This window comes from Pristiophorus japonicus, chromosome 11 (genome assembly GCF_044704955.1).
Source record: "Pristiophorus japonicus isolate sPriJap1 chromosome 11, sPriJap1.hap1, whole genome shotgun sequence".
Lineage (NCBI taxonomy): Eukaryota > Metazoa > Chordata > Chondrichthyes > Pristiophoridae > Pristiophorus > Pristiophorus japonicus.
Window position 1 is genome coordinate 24,270,996 of NC_091987.1, and position 24,017 is coordinate 24,295,012.

At 50.1% G+C, this 24,017-nt stretch overlaps 1 protein-coding gene across 3 annotated transcripts in view; it reads left to right on the forward strand.

The window, feature by feature from the left end:
• Positions 1-24,017, forward strand: part of slc37a1 (solute carrier family 37 member 1) — a 161,241-nt gene that overhangs the window by 116,803 nt on the left and 20,421 nt on the right. For all 3 annotated transcript variants that reach the window (XM_070893262.1, XM_070893263.1, XM_070893264.1), the window contains exons 13-18: positions 3,373-3,463; positions 5,053-5,115; positions 7,357-7,442; positions 13,661-13,709; positions 17,948-18,021; positions 18,837-18,915. In XM_070893262.1, the coding sequence (XP_070749363.1) occupies positions 3,373-3,463; positions 5,053-5,115; positions 7,357-7,442; positions 13,661-13,709; positions 17,948-18,021; positions 18,837-18,915 (442 nt within the window). The remainder of the gene's footprint in view (positions 1-3,372; positions 3,464-5,052; positions 5,116-7,356; positions 7,443-13,660; positions 13,710-17,947; positions 18,022-18,836; positions 18,916-24,017) is intronic.

Here is a 24,017-nt window from a genome sequence, read left to right on the forward strand (position 1 = left end):
GGTCCTTTTCAGAATGGCAGGCAGTGACTCGTGGAGTGCCGCGGGGCTCAGTGCTGGGACCCCAGCTCTTTACAATATACATTACGATTTAGATGAAGGAATTGAGTGTAATATCTCCAAGTTTGCAGATGACACTAAACTGGGTGGCAGTGTGAGCTGTGAGGAGGACGCTAAGAGGCTGCAGGGTGACTTGGACAGGTTAGGTGAGTGGGCAAATGCATGGCAGATGCAGTTTCATGTGGATAAATGTGAGGTTATCCATTTTGGGGGCAGAAACACAAAGGCAGATTGTTATCTGCATGGCGGCAGTTAAGAAAAAGGGAGGTGCAACGAGACCTGGGTGTCATGCTTCATCAGTCATTGTAAGTTGGCATGCAGGTACAGCAGGTGGTGAAGAAGGCAAATGGTATGTTGGCCTTCATAGCTAGGGGATTTGAGTATAGGAGCAGGGAGGTCTTGCTGCAGTTGTACAGGGCCTTGGTGAGGCCTCACCTGGAATATTGTGTTCAGTTTTGGTTTCCTAATCTGAGGAAGGACGTTCTTGCTATTGAGGGAGTGCAGCAAAAGTTCACCAGACTGATTACCGGGATGGCAGGACTGACATATGAGGAGAGACTGGATCAACTGGGCCTTTATCCACTGGAGTTTATCCACTAATTCTAGGGCCACTTCCTTAAGTACTCTGGGATGCAGACTATCAGGCCCCAGGGATTTATCGGCCTTCAAATCCCATCAATTTCCCTAACACAATTTCCCGCCTAATAAGGATATTCTTCAATTCCTCCTTCTCACTCGACCCTCGGCCCCCGAGTACTTCCGGAAGGTTATTTCTGGTCTTCCTTTGTGAAGACAGAATCAAGGTATTTGTTCAATTGGTCTGCCATTTCTTTGTTCCCCATTATAAATTCACCTGAATCCGACTGCAAGGGACCTACGTTTGTCTTCACTAATCTTTTTCTCTTTACATATTTATAGAAGCTTTTGCTGTCAGTTTTTATGTTCCCGGCAAGCTTCTTCTCGTACTCTATTTTCCCCCTCCTCATTAAACCCTTAGTCCTCCTCTGCTGAATTCTAAATTTCTCCCAGTCCTCAGGTTTGCTGCTTTTTCTGGCCAATTTATATGCCTCTTCCTTGGTTTTAACACTATCCTTAATTTCCCTTGTTAGCCACGGTTGAGCCACCTTCCCTGTTTTATTTTTACTCCAGACAGGGATGTACAATTGCTGAAGTTCATCCATGTGATCTTTAAATGTTTGCCATTGCCTATCCACCGTCAACTCTTTAAGTATCATTTGCCAGTCTATCCTGGCCAATTCATGCCTCAAACCATCGAAGTTATCTTTACTCAACCTAGTTTCTGAATTAACTGTGTCACTCTCCATCTTAATAAAGAATTCTACCATATTATGATCGCTCTTCTCCAAGGGGCCTCGCACAACAAGATTGCTAATCAGTTCCTTCTCATTACACATCAGCCAGTCTAGGATGGCCAGCTCCCTAGTTGATTCCTCGACATATTGGTCTAGAAAACCATTCCTAATACACTCTAGGAAATCCTCCTCCACCGCATTGCTATCAGTTTGGTTAGCCCAATCAATATGTAGATTAAAGTCACCCATGATAACTGCTGTACCTTTTATTGCATGCATCTCTAATTTCTTGTTTGATGCTGTCCCCAACCTTACTACTACTGTTTGGTGGTCTGTACACAACTCCCACTAGCGTTTTCTGCCCTTTGCTATTCCACAGCTCCACCCATACAGATTCCATATCATCCAAGTTAATGTCCTTTCTTACTATTGCATTCATTTACTATTTAACCAGCAATGCCACCCCGCCTCCTTTTCCTTTCTGTCTATCCTTCCTAAATGTTGAATACCTCTGGATGTTGAGTTCCCAGCCTTGGTCACCCTGGAGCCATGTCTCCGTGATACCAATTACATCATACCCATTAACTGCTATCTGCGCAGTTAATTTGTCCACCTTATTCCGAATACTCCTCGCATTGAGGCACAGAGCCTTCAGGCTTGTCTTTCGAACACACTTTGCCCCTTTAGAGTTTTGCTGTAATGTGGCCCTTTTTGTTTTTTGCCTTAGGTTTCTCTGCCCTCCACTTTTACTTTTCTTCTTTCTATCTTTTGCTTCTGCCCCCATTCTACTTCCCTCTATCTCCCTGCATAGGTTCCCATCACCCTGCCATATTAGTTTAACTCCTCCCCAACAGCACTAACAAACACTCCCCCGAGGACATTGGTTCAGGTGCTGCCCAGGTGTAGACCATCCGGTTTGGCAATTTAAAAAAAAAAATTGTAACATTGGGCTAATTCCTATTCAAAAACAAAGTCCTGTTTTCTGTCAAATTACCCCCATTTCTCCTGACGGCATTGACTTTTTCTGGATTATAGATCCACAAGCATTTGTTGGACAATGGTGTACTGTGTTTACCCCACCCCTCTCCTAGAATTGTAGAGCACAGAAGGAGGCTATTCGGCCCATCATGCTTGTACTGGCTCTTTGAAAGAGCTGTCCAATTAGTCGCACTCTCCCTGCTCCTTCCTCCCAGCCCTGTAAATCTTCCCTTTTTAAGTATCTATCCAATTCCCTTTTGAAAGTTACTATTAATCTGCTTCCACTTCCCTTTCAGGCAGCGCGTTCCCGATCGCAACCACTCGCTGAGTCAAAGATGTTGTCTCATTTCTCCGCCACCGCCCCCCCACCCCCCGCCCTTGGCTTTTTTGCCAATTATTTTAAATCTGTGTCCTCTGATTACTGACCCATCGCCAGTGGAAACAGTTTATCCCTGACTATTCTATCAAATCCCTCTCATGAAAGTGCTGACTTTTTCTGGGGTATGGTTCTGCAGGCACTCATTGGGCACCTTGAGCTTCCCTCTGGAAGGTGTTGATTCTTTCTGGGCTATGGTTCCACAGGGGCCAGCCCAACCTGCTCCCACTTACCAAAATGGTCATTCTTCATCTTCAAGTTTGGGAAATCTTGCTGGGCAGTGATCGGGAGCAGGAACACTGGCTAATTTTCCTTGCCTAACTCAAGACACTGAGGCCAAATGTAGTCTCCACTGCTGTGCCTGGGATTAGTTACCTCAGCACCGATTGCGGATCAGGCCTGGCTCTTCCTCGTCGGCTGCTCACCTCCTTCACCAGCTGAGCTATTTGAGGCGCCCTTCACTGACTTTTAAATAAATTCCCATCTGTATCGTGGGGTGAGAATATGTGGCATTCTTGAGCACCGACTCATTTCCCTGGCTTGATTTTCCTTGGAAGTCGAGCTGTGAGCTGAGCCATGTCTCCTGGACTGAGCATGAGCTGAGCCGGAACTGCTGTAATGGGCTTCCTGTCTGCTTGTGTTTTGCAGGGTGTAGTGGAGTTTTCCTTGTGTCTGCTCTTTGCCAAGCTGGTCAGTTACACATTCCTTTTCTGGCTCCCAATGTATCTCGCCAACAAAGGTAAGTAACAAGATTACAAAGTGGTAGTGGGGTTGCAATGACCTGGATTAATGTTGGAATTACTATGGAAATGCACTGACGTGTTTGCTGGATAAACCTACAGCTCTGTCCCTCATGAACTATACAGCAACTGCAAGGTTGTAATGCAGCAGCAGCTTAATCCTTTGTAAGGGTGTATGGCAGCGTTCTGCTTGTGTTCTTGGACTAGTAAATCCGGAGTTCACATTCATGGTCGTTTGAGAATTTGAATTCAGTTTAATATTTTTTTTTTTGAATCTAGAAATAAAAAGCTGGTACCAGTAAAAGTAAGATGAATCTGTTGGATTGTTGTAAAAACCCAATTGGTTCAGTAATGTCCTTTAGAACATAACATAAGAAATAGGACTTGGCGCAGGAGTAGGCCATTCAGCCCCTCGAGCCTGCTCTGCCATTCAATAAGATTATGGTTGATCTTCGACCTCAACTCCACTTTCCTGCACCTTGAATCCCTTGGTCCAAAAATCTATCGATCTCTGTCTTGAATATACTCAGCGACTCAGCATCCACAGCCCTCTGGGGGCAGAGAATTCAAAAGATTCACAACCTTCTGAGTGAAGAAATTTCTCCTCATCTCAGTCCTAAATGGCCGACCCCTTATCCTGAGACTGTGGCCCCTGGTTCTAGACTCCCCAGCCCGGGGGAAACATCCTCCCTGCATCTACCCGGTCATGCCCCATCAGAATCTTGTATGTTTCAATGAGATCACCTCTCATTCTTCTAAACTCCAGAGTATCGGCTCAATCTCTCCTCATCGAATAACCCTCTCAACCCAGGAATCAATCTCGGGAACCTACTTTGCACCTAAAGGCAATTATATTCTTCCTTAGGTACGGAGACCAAAACCATACACGGTACTCCAGGTGTCTTCCTTACAGCTTACTTTCCCACCAGCTTTATATTGTCAGCAAACTTGGATACATTGCACTAGGGCCCTTCATCTCAGTCATTAATATAGATTGTCAATAGCTGAGGCCCCAGCACCGATCCTTGCGGTGTACCCCATTATTACCAGCTTGTCAACCGGAAAATGACCCATTCATTACTACTTTCTATTTTCTGTCCTTTAATCAGTTCTCTATCCATGCTAATATATTACCCTCAACCCCATGACTTCTTGGCTTGTGTGGTACCTTATCGAATGGCTTTTGAAAATCCAAATATACTACATCCACTGGTTTCCCCCTTATCTACTCTTACTTTAGGGAAGGAAACCTGCCGTCCTTACCCAGTCTGGCCAATGTGTCACTCCAGTCCCACACCAACATAGTTGTCTTTTAACTGCCCTCTGTGGCCTCGCCAACCCCTCAATTTGTTTAACTCGGGATGGGTAATAAATGTCAGCCTTGTCAGCGATGCTCACATCCCAGGAATGAATGAACAGTGCAAAACCAGGACCAGTTTAGTGGACAATGAAAGGTTGCTTATAACGCAGATCTGAAAATGGCTTTCCCTTACTGCATGATCTGGAAGATGGCAGTGAGAAGCCGCCTGCATTTACCATGAGTTTCAAATATTTAACTTCCTTACAATTTCATTTATTATTTTTCCAGAGCATTTTGATGCCAAAAAAGCTGGAGATCTTTCAACACTGTTTGACGTAGGTGGAATCATAGGTACGAGTCCTCCAGGTTACTTGTAATGAGGGACGTTTGGTGGCGGCGGGGGGGGGGAAACCTGGGATCTGGGTGGGAGGGGGTTGGGTAACTCGGGACGTGGGAGGAGGCGGCAACGTGGGAGGGGGGAAACCTGGGATCTGGGGGGACGCCGGGGGGACCTTTGGGAGTGGGGGGGTGGGGTGGTGTTGGGAACCCGGGTCATTGGGTGTTCATTTTCCGTCTTTTCACTCCTTTTTATTTTCTCTCCTTTTCTTTCTCTGTTTCTCTTTCCTGCTTTCATTCTTTTTCTCTCCTCTTTTTTTTTGTCTTTTTGTTTCCCTTTCTCTTCTTTCCTATTCCTTTCTTCTCCACCTATCTTTTCTCCTCCTCTCTTTCCTTCCCATTCTCCTCCTTTCCTTCTTCTTTCTGTTCTCTGCTTCTCTCTTCTCTTTCTCTCATTAGCTTTTTTTCTTGCTCACATTATCTTTATCTGCCTTTCCCTCAATTTTTCTTTCTCCTTTCATTCTCTGCTTTCCCTCTTTTACTTTCTTTTTCACAAACTCTCACTCACTTTGCCTTTTTATTTAGTTCAGCTTTTCCTTTGCGCTCTCTTTTTACCATCCTGTCTTACTCATTTTCTCCTTTCTGTGTGCGTGCCTTTTGCTGTCTCTCCACCCATAGTTCCTTTGTCAGCTTTGCTTTACAGCAGAAGTGGCACCAAAAACAGGACCAGAGGTCATTTCAACAAAGGAGATTTGTAGGTAGAAAACTAGTCAAACAGGTGTAGGTGTGTAAATGCCAACAGTCCCATCAAACAATGCTCCCAACGGGAGTCGTCATCATCAACATCATAGGTAGTCCCTCGGAATCGAGGAAGACTTGCTTCCACTCTTAAAATGAGTCCTTAGGTGGCTGTACAGTCCAATACGAGAACCACAGTCCTGCGCTTGATTTCTGCATGCTCTCAGCGATGAGACTCGAGGTGCTCAGTGCCCTCCCGGATGCACTTCCTCCACTTAGGGTGGTCTTGGGCCAGGGACTCCCAAGTGTCAGTGGGGATGTTGCACTTTATCTTTGAGGGCGTCCTTGTAACGTTTCTGCTGCCCATCTTTGGCTCGTTTGCCGTGAAGGAGTTCCGAGTAGGGCGCTTGCTTTGGGAGTCTCGTGTCTGGCATGCGGACAAGGTGGCCTGCCCAGCGGAGCTGATCAAGTGTGAACATAAGAACATAAGAATTAGGAACAGGAGTAGGCCATCAAGCCCCTCGAGCCTGCTCCGCCATTCAAAAATATCATGGCTGATCTGGCCGTGGACTCAGCTCCACTTACCCGCCCGCTCCCCATAACCCTTAATTCCCTTATTGGTTAAAAATCTATCTATCTGTGATTTGAATACATTCAATGAGCTAGCCTCAACTGCTTCCTTGGGCAGAGAATTCCACAGATTCACAACCCTCTGGGAGAAGAAATTCCTTCTCAACTCGGTTTTAAATTGGCTCCCCCGTATTTTGAGGCTGTGCCCCCTAGTTCTAGTCTCCCCGACCAGTGGAAACAACCTCTCTGCCTCTATCTTGTCTATCCCTTTCATTATTTTAAATGTTTCTATAAGATCACCCCTCATCCTTCTGAACTCCAAGGAGTAAAGACCCAGTCTACTCAATCTATCATTATAAGGTAACCCCCTCATCTCCAGAATCAGCCTAGTGAATCGTCTCTGTACCCCCTCCAAAGCTAGTATATCCTTCCTTAAGTAAGGTGACCAAAACTGCACGCAATACTCCAGGTGCGGCCTCACCAATACCCTGTACAGTTGCAGCAGGACCTCCCTGCTTTTGTACTCCATCCCTGTGGTCAGTGCTTCAATGCTGGGGATGTTGGCCTGGTTGAGGACGCTAATGATGGCGCGTCTGTCCTCCCAGGCAATGGGAGTAGGCGTGTAAACACCAACAGAGTCGATATCTAAATACCAGTAGATCTAGCTGCAGGAGTGCTTGGAAATAGTGCTTCAGTATCAGTCAGTTTAAAAATATTTCCAGGATCCGAGCTTGCCACAGCGTACCAAAAATCCATTCCCATTCCCCCTCGGTTGCTTTGCATCCTGCAATCATCCAGTTCCCTGCAGGAGAACGCACTGCACATGTGCAGGACCTGGCGTTTTCTGAATAGTGACGGCCCATAATCGTGGGTTTGAAGGTGAGATCTCTGTGTAACTGCATGGCGCCTGTTGACGTGTGCTGTTTATATGTATGTTTCTATCCCCAGGTGGAATCCTTGCTGGTGTGATATCTGATTACACGAGGAAGAGGGCGACCACTTGTGGTGTGATGTTGCTGCTGGCAGCACCTACAGTAAGACCAGCTGCCAATGTTATTTACACAGCACCGTATCTCAGTGAATTGCAGTGATTGTTGTTCTGTGGGCAAACATGGGAGCCATTTTGAAGATGGAAAGATCCCACAAACTGAATGGACAGTTAACCTAATTTTAGTGTTGGTTGAAAGAGGGCCCGGTCCATCTCTTCAAATAGGGCCATGGGATTTTTAACATCCAACACAGTGGCAGACAGGGCCTCATTGTAAAGAACCATCAAAAGGACGGTAGCTCTGACAATGTAGCACTGCCCCAGTACTTCAATGAAGTGCCAGCCTAGGTTATCCTGGAGTGGGGCTTTAACAGACAACCTGTTATGGCCCTGACCTGCGAGAGACCATCAGTGGCAGGTCGGGGCCATAAAAGGAGCGGCGAGCGGCGGCCAAGGGCAGCGTGGCGGCGTACATCGGCAAGGTACAGCAGTGAAGAGGCACTTCATCAAGGTCCAGCGTGGGCAGGTACAGCAGGAGCAGTGAGACTAGAGGGACATGATCGGGGCCCAGGAGAGGCGCGAAGGGGCAAGTTCGGGACCAGAAGAGGCGTGGGCCCAGGGGCAGAACGGGCCAGCCCACACTGCGATGTGTGTGCGCACTCGGTCCGTGCAGCAGAGCAGGTCTCCAGTCGTCTTGGTTAATCCTTGCCACTGGACCAAGACCTCGCTCTGTCAAGCCCGTGTGGTGGCTGGTGTGCAACGGCCACCAAACGTTTTTTTATAAATCCACACACTGGCATCTTCCACCCTTCACTATGTAGTTCGGGATCGGGAATATTAGATCCATCATTGAAACGCCTGTGATCTCATCTTTTTTTTGGCGTGGAAGCAAGTCATCCTCACTTCGAAGGACTGCCTATGATGATGATGATGATGATTCTGACTCACACTGGGGTACGGGTTTCACAGACAGGAACAGAGGAAGAGGAGTAGGTCATTGAGCCCCTTGAATCTGTTTGGCCATTTAATTGTTCCCATTGGCGGAAGGCTCGAGAACCAGAGGACACAGATTTAAGGTGATTGGCAGGAGAGCCAAAGACGACATGAGGAAAACCTTTTTTATGCAGCGAGTGGTTAAGATCTGGAATGCACTGCCTGAAAGGGTGGTGGAGGCAGATTCAATCATGGCTTTCGAAAGGGAATTGGATAAGTACTTGAAGGAAAACATAAGAACATGAGAAATAGGAGCAGGATTCGGCCATACGGCCCCTCGAGCCTGCTCCGCCATTTAATAAGATCATGGCTGATTTGATCATGGACTCAGCTCCACTTCCCGCCTGCTCCCCATAACCCCTTATTCTCTTATCGTTTAAGAAACTGTCTATTTCTGTCTCAAATTTATTCCACAGCTCTTTGAGGCAGCGAATTCCACAGATATACAACCCTCTGAGAGAAGAAATTTCTCCTCATCTCTGTTTTTAAATGGGCGGGCCCTTATTCTAAGATTATGCCCCCTAGTTCTAGTCTCCTCCATCAGTGGAAATATCCTCTCTGCATCCAACTTGTCAAGCCCCCTCATAATCTTATACGTTTTGATAAGATCACCTCTCATTCTTCTGAATTCCAATGAATAGAGGCCCAACCTACTCAACCTTTCCTCATAAGTCAACCCCCTCACCCCTGGAATCAACCAAGTGAACCTTCGCTGAACTGCCTCCAAAGCAAGTATATCCTTTCGTAAATATGGAAACCAAAACTGCACGCAGTATTCCAGATGTGGCCTCACCAATACCTTGTATAGCTGTAGCAAGACTTCCCTGCTTTTATACTCCATCCCCTTTGCAATAAAGGCCAAGATACCATTGGCCTTCCTGATCACTTGCTGAACCTGCATACTATCCATTTGTGTTTCGTGCACAAGTACCCTCAGGTCCCGCTGTACTGCGGCACTTTGCAATCTTTCTCCATTTAAATAATAACTTGCTCTTCGATTTTTTTTTTCTGCCAAAGTGCATGGCCTCACACTTTCCGACATTATACTCCATCTGCCAAATTTTTGCCCACTCACTTAGCCTGTCTATGTCCTTTTGCAGATTTTTTGTGTCCTCGTCACACATTGCTTTTCCTCCCATCTTTGTATCGCCAGCAAACTTGGCTACGTTACACTCAGTCCCTTCTTCCAAGTCGTTAATATAGATTGTAAATAGTTGGGGTCCCAGCACTGATCCCTGTGCCAACCAGAGAATGAACCATTTATCCCGACTCTCTGTTTTCTGTTCGTTAGCCAATCCTCTATCCATGCTAATATATTACCCCCAACACTTTGAACTTTTATCTTGTGCAGTAACCTTTTATGTGGCATCTTGTCAAATGCCTTCTGGAAGTCCAAATACACCACATCTACTGGTTCCCCTTTATCCACCCTGTTCATTGCATCCTCAAAGAACTCCAGCAAATTTGTCAAACATGACTTCCCTTTCACAAATCCATGCTGACTTTGCCTGACCGAATTTTGCTTTTCCAAATGTACTGCAACTGCTTCTTTAATAATGGACTCCAACATTTTCCCAACCACAGATGTTAGGCTAACTGGTCTGCCTCCTTTTTTAAATAGGGACAGGGCTACAGGGAAAGGGCGGGGGAGTGGGACTGGCTGAAGTGTTCTTGCAGAGAGCCAGCGCGGCTGATGGGCTTTCTCCTGTGTTGTAACCATTCTATAATTCTGTGTGATCATGGCTGATCTGCGACCTAACTCCATAAACCTGCCTTTGGCCCATATCCCTTGTTACATTTGGTTAACAAAAATCTATCAGTCTCAGATTTAAAATTAACAATTGATCTAGCTTCAATTACTGTTTGCGGAAGAGAATTCCAAACTTCTACCACCCTTTGTGTGTACAAGTGTTTCCTAATTTCACTCCTGAAAGGCTGGCTCTAATTTTTAAACTATGCCCCCTTGTCCTAGACTCCCCAACCAGCAGAAATAGTTTCTATCTATCCTATCTGTTCCTCTTAATATCTTGAAAACTTCGATCAGAACACTCCATAGCCTTCTAAATTCTGGGGAATACAACCCTAATTTGTGTATCTCTCCTCGTAATTTAATCCTTGGAGTCTGGGTATTATTCTGGTAAACCTACGCTGCACTCCCTCCGGTGACCAGAACTGCTCACAGTGCTCCAGGTGTGATCTAACCAGGGCTTTGTACAGCTGCAGCATAACTTCTACCCCCTTGTATTCTAGTCATCTACATTTAAAGGCCAGCATTCAGTCAGCCTTTTTAATTATTTTCTGTACCTGTCCATGACATTTTCCTAATCTACGTACCTGGGCCCCTAAGTCTCTTTTGTCCTCCACTGTTTTAGCTTTTCACCATTTAGAAAGTACCCTGTTCCATCATTTTTAGGTCCAAAGTGGATGACCTCACATTTGCCTACATTGAAATCCATTTGCCACAGTCTTGCACGTTCACTGTGTGGCGGGGTCAGGTTGATAGAGGACCTTTGTCTTACGGATGTTTAGCGTAAGGCCCATGCTTTCATACGCCTCGGTGAAGGTGTTGACGATGGCTTGGAGTTTGGCCTCTGAGTGTGCGCAGATGCAAGCGTCGTCCGGGTACTGTAGTTCGATGACAGAGGATGGGACAATCTTGGATCTGGCCTGGAGGCGACGAAGGTTGAACAGGTTCCCACTGGTTCTATAGTTTAGTTCCACTCCAGCGGGGAGCTTGTTGAGTGTGAGATGGAACATTGCAGTGAGAAAGATCGAGAAGAGGGTTGTTGCGATGACGCAGCCCTACTTGACCCCAATCGGAAAGACAAAGGTCCTCCACCAACCTGACTCCGCCACACAGCACTGCGCTCCGGTCATCAAAATCCACGGCTCGGACTTGGACAACGTGGACCATTTTCCATACCTATTAGCAAGGGCAGACGACGAGGTCCAACACTGCCTCCCGTGTGCCAGCGCAGCCTTCAGTCGCCTGAGGAAGAGAGTGTTTGAAGACCAGGACCTCAAATCTGGCATCAAGCTTATGGTCTGCAGGGCAGCAGTGATACCCGCCCTCCTATATGGCTCAGAGACGTGGACCATATACAGCAAACACCTGAGAGAGCTGGAGAAGTACCACCTGCGCAAGATCCTGCAAATCCACTGGGAGGATAGATGCACCAATGTCAGTGTTCTCGCTCAGGCCAACATCCCCAGCATCGAAGCGCCGACCGTTGGGTGGGCCACATCGTCCGCATGCCCGATACGAGACCCCCTAAGCAAGTGCTCTACTAGGAACTCCTACACGGCAAGCGAGCCCCAGGTGGGCAGAGGAAACGCTTCAAGAATACCATCAAAGCTTCCTTGATAAAGTGTAACAGCCCCACCAACACCTGGGAATCCCTGGCCCAAGACTGCCCAAAGTGGAAGAAAAGCATCCAGGAAGGCGCTAGGCACCTCGAGTCTTGTTGCCGAGAGCATGCAGAAACCAAGTGCAGACAGCGGAAGGCGCGTGCGGCAAACCAGTCCCACCCACCCTTTCTTCCAACGACTGTCTGCCCCACATGTGACAGAGACTGTAATTCCCGCATTGAACTGTTTAGTCACCTGAGAGCTCACTTTTAGAGTGGAAGCAAGTCTTCCTCGATTTCGAGGGACTGCCTATGATGATGATGCGCATTCACTTAATCTGTTGATATCCCTTTGTAATTTTATGCTTTCATCTACACTGCTTACAATGCCGCCTATCTTTGTGTCATAGACAAATTGGGATATCTGGCTTTCTATGCGATCATCTAAGTCATTAATAGATACTGTGAATAGTTGAGGCCTCAACACAGATCCCTATGGGAAAGCACTCATGACATCCTGCTAATTGGAGTGCCTGCCCATTATCCCTACTCTGTCTCCCACCGCTCAGCCAATTCCTTAACCAGGTCAATAATTTGCCTTTAATTCCATGGGCTTATACCTTAATTAGCAATCTCTTTTGTGGAACTTTATCAAATGGCTTCTGGAAGTCCATATAAATAACATCCTTTGATTAGGTCATGCTATGACTCTAAAATTGAGGCCACCTGCCTCTAATCTATCCTCCCCCCACACCCCACAACCCTCCATCCAATCAGTTCCCTGCCAGTGCACTCTGCAGCTTCTCTCATCACTTTCCCTCCCATAACTCCATCATTATCTCAATTAACTGCTTCCTTCAAGCTGTTTTCCAAACCCTCTCCATGTCACCCATGAACTGCTCGCCGTGCTCTTCTGACCCACCTTGATTTTCCAGCTCCTCCTCCTTAACCCCATGCTTTCCCTATCCCTCGGCGTTCCCCCAACACACTCAAAACCATTGCCATCACCGTCTTAGAAATCGCCTCCAAGTCCTCACGCAAACTACTGCTCTATCTCCAACCTCTGCTCCCTCTCCTTGAACACATCATTGTCATCAGACTGTGCTCAACTCTTGCGTACCTCCAATGTGGTTTCTGACCCATCCAGAGCTTCAAGATCCCCTGGTCCGTTGCCAGCTGATTCTTTGTAACTGTTCGTGGTTTGCTCTCCCTACTTGCTGTCCTCAAACTCTCTGCCAGCCCTGATACTGTGTGTGTGTGTGTGTGTGTGTGTGTGTGTGTGTGTGTGTGTGTGTGTGATTTTTATATATATATATATATATATATACATATATATAATATATATATATAGCTTAGAATGAAGAAAGATCATCAGTCCAACAAGCCAATTCCATTCAAAATACATTCCTGCTTATTCTGTTCCCCTTCCCCACACCACTATCTGTTGGCCGGCTTCTTCAAGGGTCTTTCATTTCCTTCCTCACCGCTGGAGAAATTCAAGCAATACGTGTTGATTCTCCAGCTGTTTTTTAAAGATGCCAATTGACCTTGAATTCCCTCTCTGCAAATCTGTTCTATGTATTCGCTACCCTGACCTGGCCCTGCATGGCCCACTTAGTTCCAGTAATAATCCTCTGTGCCCCCTTGTAACTGACTCACCAATCAGTAGAGACAATTTTTCATTGTTTGCCCTCTGAGATCCTTTGACAATTTTGACAAGTTCTTGTTTGTACACATGTTAATGGCATTGCATATTTTGCAGCTGAATCAATTTGTCAGGTCTTGCACACAACACTCCAATATCCACTGCAGGTCCTCTTGGCTGGGTGGTTGTCTGTGCCCGGAGGCCTTTCTTTATAATGGGTATTAGTTGCAGCATGAACGTGTCAGTTAACGGGAGAATGTTGTGTTTGTGTTCCTACAGCTCTACATTTTTTCTACAATTGGCTACATGGGTCTGAAAACCATCATTGGTAAGTTCAGTCTTATTCCGATTGAAGTTGTGAGGTGCTGAGCTATGGTTTACTTCATGTGCTTCTCAGTCATTAGGAGAATGTACCCACCGTTGGTGCAGTTGGCCATCACAGCAATTGGGTGGAAAATACACAATCAGCAGAAAGACGGAAACCTTGGTCCAGACGAGGGCAATGGGCCTCTGTCCATTCTAGCTGCAAATTGGAACCTTCTGCTCTAATCCCATTTTCCTCATCATCCCACATTCTCTCAATATTCTTACTCAAAGGATTTATCTAATGTCGTGTTAAATGCCATGTACCAATCGCGTTTGCAACCATCTTCAGTACTAAGTACTGAGTGGATGATCCATATCGGTCTCGTCCTGAGGTCCCCACCATCACAGAAGCCAGTCTTCGGCTAATTCGATTCACTCCATCTGATATCAAGAAACGGCTGAGCACACTGGATACAGCAAAGGCTATGGGCCCCAGCAACATCCCGGCAGTCGTGCTGAAGACTTGTGCTCCAGAACTAGCTGCACCTCTAGCCAAGCTGTTCCAGTACAGCTGCAACATTGGCATCTACCCGACAATGTGGAAAACTGCCCAGGTATATCCTGTCCACAAAAAGCAGGACAAATCCAATCCGCCCAATTACCGCCCCATCGGTCTACTCTCAATCATCAGCAAAGTGATGGAAGGTGTTATCGACAGTGCTATCAAGCGGCACTTACTCACCAATAACCTGCTCACCGATGCTCAGTCTGGGTTCCACCAGGACCACTCTGCTCCAGACCTCATTACAGTCTTGGTCCAAACACAGACAAAAGATCTGAATTCCGGAGCAGCAAGATCATGGGGACACCATCACCTCCAGGTTCCATTCCAAATCACACACCATCCTAACATGACATATATCACCATTCCTTCAGCACATGGGTAAATATCCTGGAATTCCCAGTCTCTCTCCATCACCCTAGGGACTGCAGGGGTTCAACAAGAAGGCCCATTGCCACCTTCTGAGGGCAACTAGGGATGGGCAATAAATGGCACTTTGCCAGTGTCTCCCACATCCCGAGAATAAACAACACAATGGGCCCAAGTTTCCACATGATTCGCGCCTGATTTTTAGGAGCAACTGGTGGAGAACGGACTATTTTAGAAATCGCAATTCTCCACATTTTTTTTTCTGCAGTTCTAGTTTAGAACAGAATTTTTTCTTCAAAAGGGGGCGTGTCCGGCCACTGACGCCTGATTTGAAAGTTTCCACAGTGAAAACGTACTCCAAACTAAAGTAGAATGGAGCCAGTGAAGATTTTTGTCGAACTGAAAAAACCTGTTCTACACATTAAAAAATCAGGCGCAGGTTACAAATTAGGCGTCCAGAACGAGGTGGGGGGGAGGGGGGGGAACTCATTAAATTCGACAATAAATCCTTATTTATACTTCTACAAATATTATACAAATAAATCCAACCTGAATAAACATTTATAAGCCAAGAAAAGATTAAATAAACCATCTTCCTACCTGGGGGGGAGCGGGTGTCGGGTCGGGTCGGCGGGGGAGCGGGTGTCGGGTCTCGGGTCGGGGCGGGGGGGGGCGGGTGTTGGGTCGGGTCGGCGGGGGGGGGGGGAGCGAGTGTCGGGTCGGGTCTGGTCGGCCGGGGGGGGGGGGGGCGGGGGGAGCGGATGTCAGGTTGGGTCTGGTCGGCGGGGGGGGGGGAGCGGGTGTCTGGTCGGCGGGGGGGGGGGCGGGTGTCTGGTCGGCGGGGGGGGGGAGCGGGTGTCGAGTCTCGGGTCGGGGCGGGGGGGGGGGAGCGGGTGTCGGGTCGGGTCGGCGGGGGGGGGGAGCGGGTGTCTGGTCGGCGGGGGGGGGGGCGGGTGTCTGGTCGGCGGGGGGGGGGAGCGGGTGTCGGGTCGGGTCGGCGGGGGAGCGGGTGTCGGGGCGGGGGGGCGGGTGTTGGGTCGGGGGGGGGGGGGAGCGAGTGTTGAGTCGGGTCTGGTCGGCGGGGGGGAGCGGATGTCGGGTTGGGTCTGGTCGGCGGGGGGGGGCGGGGGGGAGCGGATGTCGGGTTGGGTCTGGTCGGCGGGGGGGGGGGGAGCAGGTGTCTGGTCGGCGGGGGGGGGGCGGGTGTCTGGTCGGCGGGGGGGGGGAGCGGGTGTCGAGTCTCGGGTCGGGGCGGGGGGGGGGCGGGTGTTGGGTCGGGTCGGCGGGGGAGCGGGTGTCGGGTCGGGTCTGGTCGGCGGGGGGGGGGGGGGAGCGGGTGTCGAGTCTCGGGTCGGGGCGGGGGGGGAGCGGGTGTCGGGGCGGGGGGGGGGGAGCGGGTGTCGGGTCGGGTCTGGTCGGCGGGGGGGGGGGGGAGCGGGTGTCGAGTCTCGGGTCGGGGCGGGGGGGGAGCGGGTGTCGGGGCGGGGGGGGGTGAGCGGGTGTCGGGTCGGGTCTGGTCGGCGGGGGGGGGGGGGGGGGGGAGCGGGTGTCAAGTCTCGGGTCGGGGCGGGGGGGGGGCGGGTGTTGGGTCGGGTCGGCGGGGGAGCGGGTGTCGGGTCGGGTCTGGTCGGCGGGGGGGGGGGGGGGAGCGGGTGTCGAGTCTCGGGTCGGGGCGGGGGGGGAGCGGGTGTCGGGTCGGGTCTGGTCGGCGGGGGGGGGGGGGAGCGGGTGTCGAGTCTCGGGTCGGGGCGGGGGGGGAGCGGGTGTCGGGTCGGGTCTGGTCGGCGGGGGGGGGGGGGGAGCGGGTGTCGAGTCTCGGGTCGGGCCGGGGGGGAGCGGGTGTCGGGTCGGGTCTGGTCGGCGGGGGGGGGGGGGAGCGGGTGTCGAGTCTCGGGTCGGGGCGGGGGGGGAGCGGGTGTCGGGTCGGGTCTGGTCGGCGGGGGGGGGGGGAGCGGGTGTCGAGTCTCGGGTCGGGGCGGGGGGGGAGCGGGTGTCGGGTCGGGTCTGGTCGGCGGGGGGGGGGGGGGAGCGGGTGTCGAGTCTCGGGTCGGGCCGGGGGGGAGCGGGTGTCGGGTCGGGGCTGGGGGGGGCGGGTGTCGAGTCTCGGGTCGGGGCGGGGGGGGGGAGCGGGTGTCGGGTCGGGGCGGGGGGGGAGCGGGTGTCGGGTCGGGTCGGGGCGGGGGGGGAGCGGGTGTCGGGTCGGGTCGGGGCGGGGGGGGAGCGGGTGTCGGGGCGGGGGGGGGGGAGCGGGTGTCGGGGGGGGGGCGGGTGTCGAGTCTCGGGTCGGGGCGGGGGGGGAGCGGGTGTCGGGGCGGGGGGGGGGAGCGGGTGTCGGGGCGGGGGGGGAGCGGGTGTCGGGTCGGGGCGGGGGGGGAGCGGGTGTCGGGGCGGGGGGGGAGCGGGTGTCGGGTCGGGTCGGGGCGGGGGGGGAGCGGGTGTCGGGTCGGGTCGGGGCGGGGGGGAGCGGGTGTCGGGTCGGGTCGGGGCGGGGGGGGAGCGGGTGTCGGGTCGGGTTGGCGGGGGGGGAGCGGGTGTCGGGTCTCGGGTCGGGGCGGGGGGGGCGGGTGTCGGGTCTCGGGTCGGGGCGGGGGGGGCGGGTGTCGGGTCGGGTCTGGTCGGTGGCGGGGGGGGGAGCGGGTGTCGGGTCTTGTCGGGGGCGGGGAGCAGGAGCTGGCCGTGGGAGGAGCCGCCTTCACGCAGCCCCAGTGAGGCCATTCGACCAGGGCTAGGGGCTGCGTGCTTCGGGCCCCTCCCACACAGTTCGGCGCCTGGAGCTACTGCACTTGCGTGCCCACTGTAGCGCGCATGTGCAGAGGTCCCGGCACTGTTTTCAGCGCAGGGACCTGGCTCCGCCCCCCCCCCCCCCACAGCTCGTGCCGGCTGCGCCGAGGGCCAGAGGACCTGTAAGTAGGTGGAGAATACCGAGGAATTTTTTAGGCGCCGTTTTAGGCGCGAAAAACGGGTGCCCAGCTCGGAGGGGCGCCCGTTTTTTTTCTTGTGGAAACTTGGGCCCAATATAAGCATAGCTTGTTTCATCGTCGAGTCTGCAATCAACTCGACTCGTGCACACTTCCTTTTTCAATAAATGTGCCGCTTCCATTTTGAAAGTGGTATTTTTTGAAATAACTAAAAGCCACAGTAAAAGTGCAACAATAAAACACAGACTCAGCCTTCATCCTGCTGTGAGTGCCACCTTTCACCGAGCGCTCTGATCCACGCCTTCATGGGCCTTCGTGCTTACTGCAACCTCCACAGTACCTCACTCCTGTTTGGTTTCCCATCTCGCAGTTACACTGACTAAGATTTCCTGCCTCAATTTTGTTTCACAGTTATGCTAATTGGCTGCGGAGCTTTAGTGAACGGACCATATGCACTAATCACCACTGCAGTGTCTGCTGATTTGGTGAGTACTATGAACCTTTTCACTGCAGCAACAACAGCATTAATGTCTTTGGCTGCTTCAGAGGCCCATAATCCGACAAAAATTGACACTGACCTAAAGAAGGAGACGTTGGAACAGGTGACCAAACACTTGGCCAGAGGTCAGCTTTAAAGAGGGTCTTAAATGAGGAGAGAGAGGTGCAGAGGTTTGGGGAGCGAATTCCAGAGTTTAGAGTCCAGACGGCTGAAGGCACGGCCGCCAAAGGTGGGGCCTACGAAGTGGGCGATGGGCAAGAGGAACGCAGAGTTCTTGGAGGGTTGTAGGATTGGGGGCGTTCCTCCAACTCTGCTCGTGGCCCAGTCCCTTCAATCCACCATTTAGGCCTTGCCTTCAGCCAAATAGGCCCTATGCTCTAGAATTCTCTCCCTAAACCGCTCTGCCTCTCTCCCTCCAGCTCCTTCTTTAAGACCAAGCTTTTAGTAACCCCTCCGAATATCCCCTTCTTGGTTCATCATCCATTGTTGTCTGATTATGCTTCCGTGAAGAGCCTTGTGATATTTTTCGATGTTAAATGCCCTGTATATATACAAGTTGTTGTTGTATAATTCACCTGAATCCTTTAACTCACTCCCTGGTACCTATTATTTTGCATGTAATGTACGGTTTGTTACTGGTTTATATATAAGGGAAGTTTTTGGGAGTTCCTGTTTGCCTGAATTTAGCAGGGCTGTAGGATTGCACTGGACTTTGAGTGCTTGTATTGGAGAGGATTGATCACCCTGAAGGCTGTCTGTGGGGATTCTGTTGTTTAATTCCTGAATGATTTCTGATTTCAGGGCACACACAAGAGCTTGTCGGGAAATTCCAAAGCCCTGTCCACTGTGACCGCAATCATTGATGGGACTGGCTCCGTCGGTAGGTGTCTGGAAAACTGCACTGTGTTAAATGACCATATTACAACACATCACCACTCTCCTTGGCCTGACTATAGATACTCTGGTCAGTTAACTGAAATAATCCACTGATTTCTTCATGGACAGGTGGTGATGGGAATAGGCGTGAATTGAAATATAGTGACTAATCCTAGAATGTCCCCTAAATGCAGACTGGGGCTAATCCTGTTTCTCTTGACCCCTAAGGCATCATTGCTCAGAGATTCCATGGGCAAGCAGTCCCTTAGACAGAACTCAATTCTCTCTCGAGTATCGCAACACCTGAGCACAGCAGACCGATTGCACTAGGGCATTCATGTGTGTGAACTTGAAAGAGAAGCCCTGCCATCTTAACTGAAGTACATAGCAACTGATTGTATTAGCTTGCTGGTAATTAATGAGTAAGGAGAGAATAAGCACGAGGGAATAACCTACTTTACCTTGTCCTCACCAATTACCGAACGCAAATGCATCTGTCCATGACAGTATTGGTAGAGTGACCATTGTACAGTCAGTGTGGAGACCAACTTGAGTGTTCACACTGAGGACACCCTCCATCGTGTTGTGTGCACTACCACCATGCTCACTGGGATAGATTCAAAACAGATCCAGCAGCTCAATACATCAGGTGCTGTGGGCCATCGCTAATCTCTCTCTTCCTGGTTAACGTCTTTCGGATGTTAAACCGAGGCCCGGTCTGCTCTCTCAGGTGGACGTAAAGGATCCCATGGCGCTATTTCGAAGAAGAGCAGGGGAGTTACCTCGGTGTATTGGCCAATATCTATCCCTCAACCAACACCACTAAAAACAGATGATCTGGTCATTAACACATTGTTGTTTGTGGGAGCTTGCTGTGCCCAAATTGGCTGCTGCGTTTCTTACATTTGAAGTGTTGTCACTGTTGTAAAGTTCTTCATTGGCTGTAAAGTGCTTTGAGACATCCAGTGGTCGTGAAAGACTTTATATAAGTCTTTTCTTTCTTTGAACCCCCCACCTCCCCTTTAAAAATATATCCTTTAGTTTATATTGCCTCTGCCCATTCTTCCTACCAAAATGCATCACTTCACACTTCTCTGCATTAAATTGCATTTACCATGTATCCGCCCATTTCAGCAGTCTGTCTCTGTCCTCCTGAAATCTCTTACTAGCCTCCTCACTGTTGACTGAACTTCCAAGCTTTGTGTCGTCTGCAAACTTTGAAATTTTGCCCAGGTCCAGGTGATTAACATAGATCAAAAAGAGCAGTGGTCCTGATACTGACCCCTGGGGACACCACTGCCCACTTCCACACAGTCTAAAAAAACAACCAATCCTCTAGTCCACTGCTACCACTTCCATATCTAAGGAGGATTGGAAGATTGTGGCCAGAGTCTCCTCAATAAAATAAATCTGGACTAGTATCAGTAATGATGGCCAAGATTGTCGTAAAAACCCATCTGGTTCAAAGAGGTTTATAGCACGTGTTCGTACCGGCCGACCAAGAGCTATCCAGCCTAATCCCACTTTCCAGCTCTAGGTCCGTAACTCTGCAGGTTACAGCACTCCAGGTGCACATCCAAGTACTTTTTAAATGTGAGGGTTTCTGCCTCTACCACCCTTTCACTCAGTGATTTCCAGACCCCACAATCCTCTGCGTGAAGAAATTTCCCCTCAAATCCCATCTAAACCTTCTGCCAATTACTTTACATTTATGCCCCCTGGTGGTTGACCACTCTGCTAAGAGAAATAGGCATTTTCTATCCACTATATCTAGGCCCCTCATAATTTTATACACCTCAATGAGGTATCCTCTCAACCTCCTCTGTTCCAAGGAAAACAAACCCAGCCAGCCTATTCAATTTGTCCTCATAGCTCAGATTCTCCATTCCCGGCAATGTCCTTTCATTACCCAGTCACTAATTTACCAATTTCCTTTAGGGAAGGAAATCTGCCATCCTTACCTGATCTGGCCTATATGTGACTCCAGACCCACAGCAATGTGGTTGACTCTTAACTGGCCTCTGCGGTTCAAGGCGGCGGCTCACTGCCACCTTCTCGAGGGCAATTATGGATGGGCAATAAATGCCGGCCAGTGATTACCCACACCTCATGAACGAATTAAAGAATTTCTAGCCTTACTTCAGTTCATCCACTTGGAGTTTGGCGTTCTGCTGTTTGAAGGTTCTTTGCTGGTCAGCATTTCAAGTTGCTGAAAATCTCATCTATTCTGGCTTGGATTTCATTTTCCACCAAGTGAACAGACTGTGCGTCGTATTTCTTCCTTCAACAAACTTCCCGGGAATGGTAGCACAGTGGTTCTGTTACTGAACCAGTAATCCAGAGGCATGCACTAATGATCCGGAGATATGAGTTCAAATCCCACCATGGCAGTTTTCATCATCATCCTAGGCAATCCCTCGGAATCCGAGTTCTTTTGTGGCTGAACAGTCCAATACGAGAGCCACAGATTCTGTCACAGGTGGGACAAACAGTGGTTGAGGGAAGGGGTGGGTGGGACAGGTTTGCCACACGCTCCTTCTGCTGCCTGCGCTTGATTTCTGTATGCTCTCAGCGATGATACTCTAGATGCTCAGCGCCCTCCCGGATGCACTTTCTCCACTTAGGGTGGTCTTTGGCCAGAGACTTCCAGGTGTCAGTGGGATTGTCGCACTTTATCAGGGAGGCTTTGAGAGTGTCCTTGTAACGTTTCCGCTGCCCACCTTTGGCTCGTTTGCCATGAAGGAGCTCCGCATAGAGCACTTGCTTTGGGAGTCTCGTGTCTGGCATGCGAACTGTGTGGCCTGCCCAACGGAGCTGATTGAGTGTGGTCAGTGCTTCAATGCTGGGGATGTTGGCCTGGTCGAGGACACTGATGTTGGTGCGTCTGTCCTCCCAGGGGATTTGTAGGATCTTGCAGAGCCATCGTTGGTGATATATCTCCAGCGACTTGAGGTGACTAGTGGGGTGCCGCAGGGCTCAGTGCTGGGACCCCAGCTTATTTACAATATACATTAATGATTTAGATGAAGGAATTGAGTGTAATATCTCCAAGTTTGCAGATGACACTAAACTGGGTGGCGGTGTGAGCTGTGAGGGGGACGCTCAGAGGCTGCAGGGTGACTTGGACTGGTTAGGTGAATGGGCAAATGCATGGCAGATGCAGTATAATGTGGATAAATCTGAGGTTATCCACTTTGGGGGCAAAAACATGAAGGCAGAATATTATCTGAATGGCGGCAGATTAGGAAAAGGGGAGGTGCAACGAGACCTGGGTGTCATGGTAAATCAGTCATTGAAAGTTGGCACGCAGGTACAGCAGGCGGTGAAGAAGGCAAATGGTATGTTGGCCTTCATAGCTAGGGGATTTGAGTATAGGAGCAGAGTGGTCTTACTGCAGTTGTACATGGCCTTGGTGAGGCCTCACCTGGAATATTGTGTTCAGTTTTGGTCTCCTAATCTGAGGAAGGATGTTCTTGCTATTGAGGGAGTGCAGCGAAGGTTCATCAGACTGATTCCTGGGATGGCAGGACTGACATATGAGGAGAGACTGGATCAACTGGGCCTGTATTCACTGGAATTTAGAAGGATGAGAGGGAATCTCATAGAAACATATAAAATTCTGACGGGATTGGACAGGTTAGATGCGGGAAGAATGTTCCCGATGTTGGGGAAGTCCAGAACCAGGAGACGCTGTCTAAGGATAAGGGGTAGGCCATTTGGGACTGAGATGAGGAGAAACTTCTTCACTCAGAGTTGTTAACCTGTGGAATTCCCTATCGCAGAGAGTTGTTGATGCCAGTTCATTGGATATATTTAAGAGGGAGTTAGATATGGCCCTTACAGCTAAAGGGATCAAGGGGTTATGGAGAGAAAGCAGGAAAGGGATACTGAAGTGAATGATCAGCCATGATCTTATTGAATGGCGGTGCAGGCTCGAAGGGACGAATGGCCTACTCCTGCACTTATTTTCTATGTTTCTATGTAAGGCCCATGCTTTCATATGCCTCAGTACATACGTCGACTATATCCTAGAGTTCAGCCTCAGAATGTGCGCAGATGCAGGCGTCGTCCGCGTACTGCAGCATTGGGGTGATCTTGGACCTGGCCTGGAGGCAGCGAAGGTTAAGCAGCTTCCCACTGGTTCTGTAGTTTAGTTCAACTCCAGCGGGGAGCTTGTTGACTGTGAGATGGAGCATGGCAGTGAGGAAGTTTGAGAAGAGGGTTGGAGCGATGACGCAGCCCTGTTTGACCCCGGTCCAGACATGAATTGGTCTGTAATGGATCCGTTGGTAAGGATCGCGGCCTGCATGTCATCGTGGAGCAGGCGAAGGATGTTGACAAACTTTTAGGGGCATCCGAAAAGGAGGAAGACGCTCCATAAGCCCTCATGGTTGACAGTGTCAAAGACCTTTGTAACGTCTCAAAAGGCCATGTATAAGGGCTGGCGCTGCTCTCTGCATTTTTCCTGCAGCTGTTGCGCTGCAAAGATCATGTCCGTTGTGCCTCGTAGGGGACGAAATCCGCACTGTGACTCGGGAGGAGCTCCTCTGGCACAGGAAGAAGACGATTGAGGAGAACTCTAGCGACAGCTTTCCCAGTGGCTGATAGCAGGGAGATTCCCCTGTAATTGCCGCAATTAGACTTGTCCCCTCTTTTAAAGATGGTCACGATCACTGCATCTCTGAGATCTCTCGGCATGCTCTCCTCCCTCCAGATGAGAGAGATGAGGTCATGTATCTGCGTTAACAACGCCTCTCTGCCATTCTTTAGCGCCCCAGCAGGGATGCCATCCGCTCCCGTAGCCTTGTTGTTCTTGAGCTATCTTATGGCTTTTCCTACCTTGTGCAACGTTGGGGTTTCACTGAGTTGGTGGCGGGTCGCATGCTGCGGGATGGAGTCGAGAACACGCGAGTCAAAGGTAGAGTCTCGATTGAGGAGATCTTCGAAGTGCTCCTTCCAGTGGGCCCTGACAGCCTTGGTGTCCTTGATGAGTGTTTCCCCATTCTTGGCCAGCAGTGGGGTGGGGCCTTGGGAGTTTGGACCATAGGTGACTCTGACAGCGATGAAGAATCCTTGCACATCATGGCTGTCGGCCAGTTGTTGTAT